At 44.2% G+C, this 13,788-nt stretch overlaps 1 protein-coding gene across 3 annotated transcripts in view; it reads right to left on the bottom strand.

The window, feature by feature from the left end:
* Positions 1–211: 211 nt before the first annotated feature.
* LOC138981024 (secernin-2-like) overlaps positions 212–13,788 on the bottom strand; it is a 66,810-nt gene continuing 53,233 nt past the window's right edge. For 2 of the 3 annotated variants that reach the window (XM_070353820.1, XM_070353821.1), the window contains exons 3-6: positions 11,046–11,233; positions 9,929–10,134; positions 9,323–9,556; positions 212–5,656 (exon numbers count right to left, since the gene is read on the bottom strand). In XM_070353820.1, coding sequence (XP_070209921.1) covers positions 5,157–5,656; positions 9,323–9,556; positions 9,929–10,134; positions 11,046–11,233 — 1,128 coding nt within the window. In that variant the 3' untranslated portion in view covers positions 212–5,156. The remainder of the gene's footprint in view (positions 5,657–9,322; positions 9,557–9,928; positions 10,135–11,045; positions 11,234–13,788) is intronic. The other variant, XR_011460538.1, reaches the window with a different exon arrangement.

The raw sequence follows: 13,788 nt of genomic DNA on the forward strand, positions 1-13,788 counted from the left end.
CCGAAATTCCGATGTTTTACTCCCAAAATTTGTTGTTGTACTTTTTTTCTGTTTTAACTTGTTTTGACCAATTAGTTGGCCGTTGTGCTGAAAAGACGTTTTCCGATTTACCGGAAGCGCGCGTGTTCTCAGTATTGAGTCTTTGTTCTTAGACTTAGTTCGTCCAGCGTCTGCGTGGCAACTTGTGATTGAAGTGAAACATGGAAAAGAAAAAAAAAGTGCGAGATTCAGATAGTGAAGAGGTTTGTGTGCTTTGTGAGGAGAATGATGTCTTGAACTGTCGTTACAGCTTACAACTCAAACACTTTAAAAACTACTGAAATTTGGTTTGTTTACTACTGATGAGCGTTTTGAGTGTGCACAGGTCTGGACTGTTGACAGGGAAAGCTAGCTAACATAGCAGTCTGTCAAACTCTGACTGTTGACAGGGAAAGCTAGCTAACATAGCAGTCTGTCAAACTCTGACTGTTGACAGTGAAAGCTAGCTAACATAGCAGTCTGTCAAACTCTGACTGTTGACAGGGAAAGCTAGCTAACATAGCAGTCTGTCAAACTCTGACTGTTGACAGGGAAAGCTAGCTAACATAGCAGTCTGTCAAACTCTGACTGTTGACAGTAAAAGCTAGCTAACATAGCAGTCAGTCAAACTCTGACTGTTGACAGGGAAAGCTAGCTAACATAGCAGTCAGTCAAACTCTGACTGTTGACAGTGAAAGCTAGCTAACATAGCAGTCTGTCAAACTCTGACTGTTGACAGTGAAAGCTAGCTAACATAGCAGTCTGTCAAACTCTGACTGTTGACAGTGAAAGCTAGCTAACATAGCAGTCTGTCAAACTCTGACTGTTGACAGTAAAAGCTAGCTAACATAGCAGTCTGTCAAACTCTGACTGTTGACAGTGAAAGCTAGCTAACATAGCAGTCTGTCAAACTCTGACTGTTGACAGGGAAAGCTAGCTAACATAGCAGTCTGTCAAACTCTGACTGTTGACAGGGAAAGCTAGCTAACATAGCAGTCTGTCAAACTCTGACTGTTGACAGTGAAAGCTAGCTAACATAGCAGTCTGTCAAACTCTGACTGTTGACAGTGAAAGCTAGCTAACATAGCAGTCTGTCAAACTCTGACTGTTGACAGTGAAAGCTAGCTAACATAGCAGTCTGTCAAACTCTGACTGTTGACAGTGAAAGCTAGCTAACATAGCAGTCAGTCAAACTCTGACTGTTGACAGGGAAAGCTAGCTGACATAGCAGTCTGTCAAACTCTGACTGTTGACAGTGAAAGCTAGCTAACATAGCAGTCAGTCAAACTCTGACTGTTGACAGGGAAAGCTAGCTGACATAGCAGTCTGTCAAACTCTGACTGTTGACAGTGAAAGCTAGCTAACATAGCAGTCTGTCAAACTCTGACTGTTGACAGGGAAAGCTAGCTAACATAGCAGTCTGTCAAACTCTGACTGTTGACAGTAAAAGCTAGCTGACATAGCAGTCTGTCAAACTCTGACTGTTGACAGTAAAAGCTAGCTAACATAGCAGTCTGTCAAACTCTGACTGTTGACAGTGAAAGCTAGCTAACATAGCAGTCTGTCAAACTCTGACTGTTGACAGTAAAAGCTAGCTAACATAGCAGTCAGTCAAACTCTGACTGTTGACAGTAAAAGCTAGCTAACATAGCAGTCTGTCAAACTCTGAATGTTGACAGTAAAAGCTAGCTAACATAGCAGTCTCTCACGCACGCACGCACAGGCGCACGCACGGGTATATTTTACCCAACCGGCCATCTCTACTCATAAATATGCATTACGGCTCTCTCTCTCTCTCTCTCTCTCTCTCTCTCTCTCTCTGTGTCACGTGTATGAGACACACCCACTCACTAGTGCCTGGCCTATAATGACACATGGGAAATAATGTCACGTGTGGAAACTTGTCCACATGCTGTTACAGGCCAGTCACTGGCGAGGGTGTGTGTCTTATACACGTGTTCAGGAAGCACGTGTTGTAAGTTTGTCCGAGAAGCCGCAAGGGCACTCAGTCACTCTTTGACAACACATACAAACCAATCAGAGTAGTTTCCGGAATTCATCGTTTGCCGTTCATGCGAGTTCCTTCCCTTGAACAGACTCCCAGAATTCCCTATTCTTTTTTCTTTTTCAGTTTTGAGTAATATCAGTTCGTGGAAATGTCCAAAGGTAGAATGTATCATCGCGCGTCGACTGCAGAGGCCAATGGTGATGTTTACTTGTGGATGATCCACTTGTGCAATGCCACATTCACACACATGTACATGTACACCAAAATACGGATGTAATATTGAGATTGGTTATGCAATTGATACATTGATCTGAAAATGGTTCACTTCATTATCACACTTTGAAACGAATGTATATTTTATTTAGAGGTTCCATTTTATGCATGGAATCAGCGGCTGAAGCACTTTGAGACATAAAAGGCACAGACGTACACACAACCTACCCCGCACACAGAAACAGACAGGGAGACACAGACATTTAGCCACACACACACCTGCACACACACACACTCACACACACACAGACAGACAGACAGACAGACATACCAACACAGACAGACAGACTAACACACACAAACACACACACACACATACACACACACTGTCGCACAGACCGACCGACCGACCGACCGACCGACCAACAGACAGACAGACAGACCAATTCTATCAGACAGACAGACAGACAGACAGACAGACAGACAAATAGACAGAGAGAGACACACACACACTGCGACAGACAGACAGACACTCACGCACTCACTCACTAGCCTACTCACACAAAGAAGCACTCATGCACAAGTGTTACAAAATACAACAGCATTAGTGCAACACGAAATCAACTAAGAGTGCACGTGTGCAGACAATTGGTTTTGGTTAAAATAGATCTAATGTAGACTGACCTACCAGGCTTCTCACACAATTGGTTGTGGTTAAAATAGATCTAATGTAGACTGACCTACCAGGCTTCTCACACAATTGGTTGTGGTTAAAATAGATCTAATGTAGACTGACCTACCAGGCTTCTCACACAATTGGTTGTGGTTAAAATAGATCTAATGTAGACTGACCTACAAGGCTTCTCACACAATTGGTTGTGGTTAAAATAGATCTAATGTAGACTGACCTACAAGGCTTCTCACACAATTGGTTGTGGTTAAAATAGATCTAATGTAGACTGACCTACAAGGCTTCTCACACAATTGGTTGTGGTTAAAATAGATCTAATGTAGACTGACCTACCAGGCTTCTCACACAATTGGTTGTGGTTAAAATAGATCTAATGTAGACTGACCTACAAGGCTTCTCACACAATTGGTTGTGGTTAAAATAGATCTAATGTAGACTGACCTACAAGGCTTCTCACACAATTGGTTGTGGTTAAAATAGATCTAATGTAGACTGACCTACAAGGCTTCTCACACAATTGGTTGTGGTTAAAATAGATCTAATGTAGACTGACCTACAAGGCTTCTCACACAATTGGTTGTGGTTAAAATAGATCTAATGTAGACTGACCTACAAGGCTTCTCACACAATTGGTTGTGGTTAAAATAGATCTAATGTAGACTGACCTACCAGGCTTCTCACACAATTGGTTGTGGTTAAAATAGATCTAATGTAGACTGACCTACCAGGCTTCTCACACAATTGGTTGTGGTTAAAATAGATCTAATGTAGACTGACCTACAAGGCTTCTCACACAATTGGTTGTGGTTAAAATAGATCTAATGTAGACTGACCTACAAGGCTTCTCACACAATTGGTTGTGGTTAAAATAGATCTAATGTAGACTGACCTACAAGGCTTCTCACAGAATTTCTCAGTAAGTCGGCTTCTCCGCATATACCTGCATATTAGACCAAGACCAAAGCAATGTCATACATTGCTGTAACACGTTTTGCTTATATCGCGGCTTGAACAAACGTCAGCGTTCAGAAAAGTAAAAGCAGGTATCGCTCCAAGAAGAAAAGGCGGTGTTCAGGGAACAAAAAGTAAAACTTTGAGGATGTTACGTAGTTCCAGACCCAAGCAATTTCATGTTTCTGGAAAAAGTATGGCATAAATCGCACTGTGAAAAAAAGGTCAGCGTGAAGAAAAGTCAAACTAATAGTAATAGACGATGTTCGGAAATAACTCTTGTCAGGATATTCAAGCCATGTGGCAGCTAGAGTAAGCACCCCAGACATCGAGTCAGGATATTCAAGCCATGTGGCAGCTAGAGTAAGCACCCCAGACATCGAGTCAGGATAGTCAAGCCATGTGGCAGCTAGAGTAAGCACCCCAGACATCGAGTCAAGTTTGTCAAAGAGAAGCGAAACAACAGCAGACTGCTGATCGGCCATTACGACGAACAGCTATAATGGGCAGAATATACCTGCGCAGAGTCCGCGGCACAGATGACGCACTGCATATTATTTATGCTGCGTTGGAGATTATGTCGAGTACTTGGCCTGTTTTCTTTTCACGCAACGTGTAGCGGGCTGGGATAATCTGCAGTGCGTCGTCTGTCCTGCTGACGTTACATAGGTGAGCGCCAGGCCTAACTATCATGTGTATTGTTAAGCAGTGTGCGCTCGCTATGATGCTCGTTTTGGTTCGTGTTGCCACTCCCGCTTGAGTTTTTCTTCTTGTCGATCGCCTTTTACACTCGGATTCCAGCTCTGGAGACGAAGCTGGTGATCTTCTGCAGAGCCTCCGCGGGTCCATACAGCTTGTCTTAGAGGGGCATCGGCCTGGTCCAGGTCTCGCTCCTCAGTTGCTTGAGGTTCCTGCAATCCTGTAGGATGTAGGCTTCGTCTTGCTCTGTCAATCCTGTAGGATGTAGGCTTCGTCTTGCTCTGCCTCTCCACAGGGACCATCTTGAGTTATTTCCGGAAAACGTCAATTAATTTTCTTAAGCAGGGACGTAAAGGCGGTCCTTAGTTCAGTCCCAACAAGACTTCGCGAAGTCTTTTTTTTACTGAAATCTCAGGGCTGAAGTTTCGCGAAGTCTTCGCAAAGTATGTTTACCGACAACTCAGTGCTAAAGCTCCCTGCGGCCAGCTTCGCGAGGTATACTTCACGTAGTCGACTTGGCCCAGTTAAGGACAGGCTTTAGCAGGGACTGTAAGACTGAGCGAGTACAGGACGTCATCACTTGTAGAACTTGACCTCTGCCTCCGTGATGTCCTTGAAGAGCTCAGGCACCTCTTCCATCAGCGAGGGGTCGAAGCTGTCCAGGAAGTCAGCAATATCTTTGACACACTGCTGCTCCAGGGTCTTCATGGTCTCCAGGAGTTTCTTCCCTTGCGAGCTTCCGCTCTCCATCAGTTCTTTCCCTTGCTCGTGCATCCGGTACAGCAGGTGGCGACGGTCGGCGCAGGTCTGGGACCCGGATCTGACCCTGACCTCCGTTGAGATGGCCGGACAGAGCGCGGCCTTGCCCAGGTTGGGTGCCGGACAGAAGATGAAAGGCTTGAAGACGGACAGGTCGGGTACTGGGGTGGCGGTCAACCAGTGGACGTCGGGTACCTTGGAGCCGTGTGGCTGCAGCACGGACACCTGGCTGCCCACGGTCAGCAGCTCCCCGCTCAGGTTGACGCAGCTCTCCTTGTCCCGCAGGAGGTCAAACAGGTCGCTCACCGTCACCTTGCCTGCACGCAAACAATCATGATGATAAATATTTTTTAACGCCCTCATGGTTAAATCATTTGCAATTACAACGGGTACTATACTATTTTGCTTTATCATTCAGTTGTTTCACAAAACTGATTCCCAAGTACGATACCCTCAGGATGTCGAACAGGACGCTCGCCGTCACCTTGCCAGCACGTGCAAACAATCATACGCTGCAATTACTACGGGTACTTATACTGGTTTGCTTTATCCCCGAGTAGCTAGTACTTGGGCTCAACAGACTTTAATCGTGTGTCTGTGTGTGTGTGTGTCTTTCTCCACTTAACAGCTTATTGCTGGGAAACTACTGGGCGCAGTTCGTTCAAAAGTTGATACACTAACTTGATAATAGGTCCGATTGATAGTATTAAAACTTCATGATGTTACCTGGGACCTAAATGCGAAATAAACCACAAAAACGACTTGGCGGTGGGAGGAATTCACACCGGCAGGGCAACACGCAGCCAGATAGAACAGCCAGCCAGCGTCATAAAAAGCATGCGTATCGCATGCGAGACGATTTGCCAGGCTTTGCGCGTTGTGTGTTTGAATAATTTGATTTTTTGTGTACCCCATTTTCTACCAAGCGTTGGTTGCTCGGTCGCGACTGCGGTGGTTTAGAGGTCGCGATTTTGTGTTTTGATTCTTTTCATATTAATTTGTATTTTTTCTTATGGTTTCCTTTGTTTACATATGTTTCAGTCTTTTACCTTCACTTTACATTAAAGAATTTGGTAAAACTACCTGGGGCGTGATAAATGCAAGAATCCGCGAGCCAGGACAGTAAAAGAACTTCGTGGGCCACCAGTTCACCAGTTATGAAGAGGGTCGGCAGTATATTTTTCACTGTGATCAAATAAAAGAGAAAGGCCAGTCACCACGCACATCCTCGGCTCGCATGCAATGTAGTTATATAGCAAAGGGAATGCCTGTAATTCACACAGAGCAATCACTTGGTCTTAAACGTGCACAAGACAAAAACTTTCATACTGGGGGAGCGAGCCAGTCTGAAGAGTACTCGGGTCCAGCGCGAGCGTTTTTTATCATGCAGTTGTTCCCCTTTACTGATTCACAAGTACGATACCCATACGCACTCGTGGTTCTATGTCTACATTAGGCATGGTCAGTAAGACACTTCCTGGCGGAAAGCTTCCATGGTGTTCCGGAATAGAACACACCTGCATCTTTCCTTTTGTCTTTGTTCGTTAGTGAGCAAGACCGACTTTAAGACATTATAGTACTATGCGCGATTGATGCCACTTTACTTATTAAACTGACAAAGACCTAGCTCCTTAATTACTTCAAGGGTGCCCTGTCAGTGAACCAGTGAAGCTTGCACCCGGACGAGCGTCCCTTTGCTCTCAATCTATTAGAATCAACTCACATTTGTGTAAAGCACGCATGCAAACTGGTTCACTCTTCACTTTTTGCCCATGCATTATAAACGCCTGCAAAATGCACACCAAAAGAGCTCCATTGTTCTATCCGGCTGTACAATCACTAAATCCAAAATCAAAGAGACTGCCAACGTTCCAAAATCCAGAATACAAAAACAAGAAAGGTAAGTTGTTGGAACGTTGTTATTGACAAAATTACGTTACAGTCACGAATATATCGACCCAATATAACCAGTATAAATATAATACTCAGTATAAATATAATATAAATACAATCAGTATAAATATAATATAATACAATCAGTAGTTCTTGTACAGGGTGACCCCCCAAAAAAATGCAACCCTCAAAAATGCTGATAACTGCTACATCTGTTGACCGACTTACTTTAACTTCAGCCTATGCATGACTCTTCCTGGAAATATTGTAGATCAAATGGTCTGACTTTTGTGCTATTTCAATAATAGTTTCCAAATTCGACGATCTACTCAACAGAACGAGGTTTGACATGAGCGGTAGCAATACTTACCTAATTTAAACCCTCCAGACTTTTACCTTTTGGGCTATCTGAATATCTGAGTATACACAAACACCCGCTTCACCCCCTGTATGATCGGTGCCATGAAGAAAGCAGTTACAGATAGGTTCAGGGCAATCCCAAGACAGGAAAGCTTTCGTGCCATTGATCATTTCGGAAGTGTATTTGGAACACATTTTGGAGAAAAGGTAAATGTCGGACCATTTTACCTACAGACTCGAAACTTTGTAAACTGGTCGAGAACGAACTGAACTCAATGCGCAACAACTATGAAAACAAGAAATTCCTACGAGGTAGGAAAAACACCCCCGTCAAAGGAAAATAACCTTCTCAGTTGGTGGCAGTGACTGAGTGAGAATGGTTATTTCCCTTTGACCATGAATATGTCCCTGTATAAGTCCTTGTATAATTTTAATCCACCAATAACTCCCTAACCGTGTGTTTGACTGGTCCCAATTTTTGTAAGGACCGTCTCAGGAATGTATAGAACCTGTTCACCAAGTTTGGTGACGATCGGTCCGTTCATTCTTGAGATCTATATGCGAACACAAACACACAAACACCCAAACAAACACACAGACACCCAAACAAACACATCGAGCGAAACCTATACACACCCCTATACTGGGGGTGTAATAATTGCTAAACTGAAATGACTTGAAAAATTAACCCCTTTGTTGTAAAGTTTCACTTGCGCAATGTCGCGCAAAATTCACCAATGACATGAACACATTCATCCATGGGAAATGCCCTGATCATGTCTGTAATTACTGTATTCAAGTCACTGATTATCTAATGTTGATTAAAGTATGCTATGTCATTCGAATTACCTCAATCTTGAGGGCTTAAATCGGGTTAATTTGGCTACTGCTCAATTTCAAACCTCGGACTGTTGAGTCGATCCCCGAATTTGGCATTTTGTTTTTAACTTGCACAAAGTCAGACCATTTAATACATAGAGATTACACAACGTCATCGAGTGAGGGACCGAAAAATATTGAAACTCGAGGATGATTTTTTTGTGGTATCAACCGAGACCGTAGGTCGAGGTTGATACCACACAAAAAAATCATCCGAGAGTTTCAATATTTTTTGGTCCCTCACAAGATGACGTTTGTGTAATTTGTGTATACAATGATAAATTGATTGTATACAATGATCAATCTCTATACCTTCCTGTCACTGGAAGCAGCAACACTTGAAAGCATAAGTTCCCTTGACAAACGTCATTTATGATTGGCGTCATCTATGAATGACGTCACTGTCTAGACAAGACAAGTGCCGGTATCGGAAAACCTTGTCGCGGCAAAGGCGTGCCTTGATACCATTGAGATCATAGGAGATGCACAGCAGTGCCGATACCAGGTTTCTTTAGCTTCACTTTAAAATGATATCAGAACGATAGTTATTCACTTGAAAGTGAACACAGGAGAGTTGTATACACAACATTGTCACTTTGTGTAAGAGTCATGCATAGGCTGAAATGTATGTCCATCAAATATGAAGTGATTGGTCAACAAATGTGTAAGTAATTAAAATTTTGGGGGTTGCATGTTTTTGTACAACAAAGAAAGAAGGAAAGACGTATGATCAAACATACACAGGTAAATCAAACACAGGTAAAACAAAACAAAAGGGATGATAGACAAGATGACCAAAGTAGTTGACAGGCAATTCACGTGAAAAAAGACCATGCAATCCCTTATCTCACCAGTCTTTGCCTTGTCTTCAAGTAAGGCTTTCCCACAGCGCAACCTGTTGACTGGTTGTTGTTTGTCCGAGAGCGACAGCCCCTCAAAGGTTGCGTTGAAAGCCTTGGCAAAGTCCACTGGTCCGTTGTCCGCTTTCCAGTGACCGCCACTCTCCGCGGCCTCGGCCAGCCCTGGACAGCTGAGATCGTAGTCTGTCCCGAGGCTGAGAATGCTGGACATGGCATACACACCGTCTGTGGGACAAGAGGGGAAACAGGCCTGAGGTCAGGGTTTTAGTTGTGGTGACTACCCATCACCGTCGTTGTCGTCGTCGTCATCGTCATCGTACATGACTCTACAAGGAAAGTGACACTTATACGACACCCAGAGGACACAGCTCGCACGAGTTCCCGCCATAAAAAGCCACATTGAAAAGTGTACATTACATTACATTACAAAAATAGAAACACTCATTAATTGGGCCTTGTCATAAGAATTAAACACTTTTTATTGTGGTTTTGGATACAACAAAGGCATACGTGACCCTATTTGATGAAATCTCTAAAACTCCTAAGAGAGATGCGTCAAAGTATAACCAACATCATCACAGATCTCCAGCCACTGACCAGTGATTTTCTTGGCCACCCACAGGCGTCCAGCAGTGTCCAGGGCCCAGGCCTCCTGGCGGTCAGCGAAGAGGAAGGAGTTGTGGTACGTCCACTGTCCGTAGGACGGGTCCTCGCAGCACGGTCCGCCCTGTCCGTGTTTGGTCAGTAGTGACGTCACAGTGTCCACTGCTTCACGCGCCGTGCTGCTTCGTTCCAGAGCTAGTCTGTATGAGACAATGGTCACAGGTGACTGAATAAGGAAATGGTCACAGGTGACTGAATAAGGAAATGGTCACAGGTGTTTGAATAAGGAAATGGTCACAGGTGTCTGTATAAGGAAATGGTCACAGGTGTCCGTATAAGGAAATGGCCACAGGTGTTTGAATAAGGAAATGGTCACAGGTGTCTGAATAAGGAAATGGTCACAGGTGTCTGAATAAGGAAATGGTGAAAGCTCTGAGAACACCACGCAAACCATTTGGCCACTGCGCCCCCCGATGAAAGCTCTGAGAACACCACGTAACCCATTTGGCCCCTGCGCCCCCCGATGAAAGCTCTGAGAACACCACGTAACCCATGTGGCCACTGCGCCCCCCCAATGAAAACTCTGAGAATACCACGTAAGCTGTTGGCCCCTGCGCCCCCCGATGAAAGCTCTGAAAACACCACGTAACCCATGTGGCCACTGCGCCCCCCCAATGAAAGCTCTAAGAACACCACGTAACCCATTTGACCACTGCGCCCCCCCCCCCCCCCCGATGAAAGCTCTGAGAACACCAAGTAAACCATTTGGCCACTGAGCTCCCCCCCTCCCCCCCCCCCCCCGATGAAAGCTCTGAAAACACCACGTAACCCATTTGGCCACTACGCCCCCCGATGAAAGCTCTGAGAACACCACGTAAACCATTTAACCACTGCGCCCCCCCGCCTCCCTTGAAAGCTCAGAGAACACCACGTAAACCATTTGACCACTACGCCCCCTGATGAAAGCTCTGAGATCACCACCTAAATCATTTGGCCACTCCGTCCCCCGATGAAAGCTCTGAGAACACCACGTAAACCATTTGGCCACTGCACCCCCCGATGAAAGCTCTAAGAACACCAAGTAAACCGTGAGTGAAAGTCGTTGGAATACCTGACCAAGTCGACCCCCAGCAGTCGCTCCTCGTGGTCCCCGGGGTGACAGGAGACGGTCCAGACGGAGGAGCACCCCCCTGCCACTCCCTGGTCGTTGGCCCCCATCTCCGCCCCCCACGACCAGCCAGCCTTGCTCAGCACCACGCCGTGCGTGTGGGGGTGCTGCTCCATCTCGTGGAACGTGGACTGAAACAAGGGTATAGTTGCTTTAAACAAAACCTTATTCAATTAAAGCATCGTGACATATAATAATAATAATCGGGATATTTATATAGTGCAAATCCTAAAACGGTTCTAAGCGCCTCACAAAAACAGACATAGGCCTATAAAACTATTCTGTACACAATTCCAAATCAAATAATAATACACAACGAATATACTTCATAAAGTTTTAACATATATACAGTATCTAACATTCAGGATCCGTACTCAAGCTTGCGTTCCCATAGTTTTCATCGACGGGCGCAATAGCCCAGTGGTTAACACGGTGTCGGCCTTCTGGCGACAGTTTTTTTCACACGTCAGTTACGGGCTTTCAATCCCGAAGGCTATTTCCGAGTTGCTACGAACGTAAACGGATAGTGTTCGACTCGGCTCTTTGACTCGGTAAACATCGGAACTTCCGATTACGTTCGTCGCAACTCAGAACCAGCCTTCGGGATTGAAAGCCCGTAGTTGACATGTGAAAAAAAATGTCGCTTCCCGACGGCGACGTCGGGAAGGCTCTGGGTTCGAACCCCAGCCGCGCCGCGCCTTGTGGGTTAAGCTTATATCAGCGAATCCCAGCCGCGCCTTGTGGGTTAAGCTTATATCAGCGAATCCCAGCCGCGCCTTGTGGGTTAAGCTTATATCAGCGAATCCAAAGGGAAACACAAAACAAGAAGACTCAATGGCGGACAAAACAAAAAAACAATTATAGTTCTATGTGTCGATTGAACATTGGATTTTCCTTCGTTGATTGGTTATTTGTATTTTTGACCACAATATGATATTGTACACAGATCGAGACAGTCATTGTTTTCGAGACCACGCTAGCTATCGAGGTGAAGAATGACTGTTGAGATCTGTGTCAAATGTCATATTTTGGTCCAAAATACAAATAAAATTTAGGTATCGATCTATTTTAGTTAGAATTCCTTTCGTTTTTAACAATCGAACGCTCACAAACATGCATTCTTTTGTAGTCTAGGCCAGCAGCCTAAATACGAAGAGTTTTACTCTGCCTCTGACGTCACATTGCTCAGAGAAGGGAAATCCAATGCTCAATTGATACATTCTCCCATGTATACATACGTGATAGAGACCACCCATGTCATAACTAAATCATGATATACTCACACGTGATAGAGACCACCCATGTCATAACTAAATCATGATATACTCACACGTGATAGAGACCACCCATGTCATAACTAAACCATGATATACTCACACGTGACAGAGACCACCCATGTCATAACTAAATCATGATATACTCACACGTGATAGAGACCACCCATGTCATAACTAAATCATGATATACTCACACGTGATAGAGACCACCCATGTCATAACTAAATCATGATATACTCACACGTGATAGAGACCACCCATGTCATAACTAAACCATGATATACTCACACGTGATAGAGACCACCCATGTCATAACTAAACCATGATATACTCACACGTGATAGAGACCACCCATGTCATAACTAAATCATGATATACTCACACGTGATAGAGACCACCCATGTCATAACTAAATCATGATATACTCACACGTGATAGAGACCACCCATGTCATAACTAAATCATGATATACTCACACGTGACAGAGACCACCCATGTCATAACTAAATCATGATATACTCACACGTGACAGAGACCACCCATGTCATAACTAAATCATGATATACTCACACGTGATAGAGACCACCCATGTCATAACTAAATCATGATATACTCACACGTGACAGAGACCACCCATGTCATAACTAAATCATGATATACTCACACGTGACAGAGACCACCCATGTCATAACTAAATCATGATATACTCACACGTGATAGAGACCACCCATGTCATAACTAAACCATGATATACTCACACGTGATAGAGACCACCCATGTCATAACTAAATCATGATATACTCACACGTGACAGAGACCACCCATGTCATAACTAAATCATGATATACTCACACGTGATAGAGACCACCCATGTCATAACTAAATCATGATATACTCACACGTGATAGAGACCACCCATGTCATAACTAAATCATGATATACTCACACGTGATAGAGACCACCCATGTCATAACTAAATCATGATATACTCACACGTGATAGAGACCACCCATGTCATAACTAAACCATGATATACTCACACGTGATAGAGACCACCCATGTCATAACTAAATCATGATATACTCACACGTGATAGAGACCACCCATGTCATAACTAAATCATGATATACTCACACGTGATAGAGACCACCCATGTCATAACTAAATCATGATATACTCACACGTGATAGAGACCACCCATGTCATAACTAAATCATGATATACTCACACGTGATAGAGACCACCCATGTCATAACTAAACCATGATATACTCACACGTGATAGAGACCACCCATGTCATAACTAAACCATGATATACTCACACGTGATAGAGACCACCCATGTCATAACTAAACCATGATATACTCACACGTGATAGAGACCACCCATGTCATAACTAAATCATGATA

Source organism: Littorina saxatilis, linkage group LG12 (assembly GCF_037325665.1).
Source record: "Littorina saxatilis isolate snail1 linkage group LG12, US_GU_Lsax_2.0, whole genome shotgun sequence".
Taxonomy (NCBI): Eukaryota; Metazoa; Mollusca; class Gastropoda; order Littorinimorpha; family Littorinidae; genus Littorina; species Littorina saxatilis.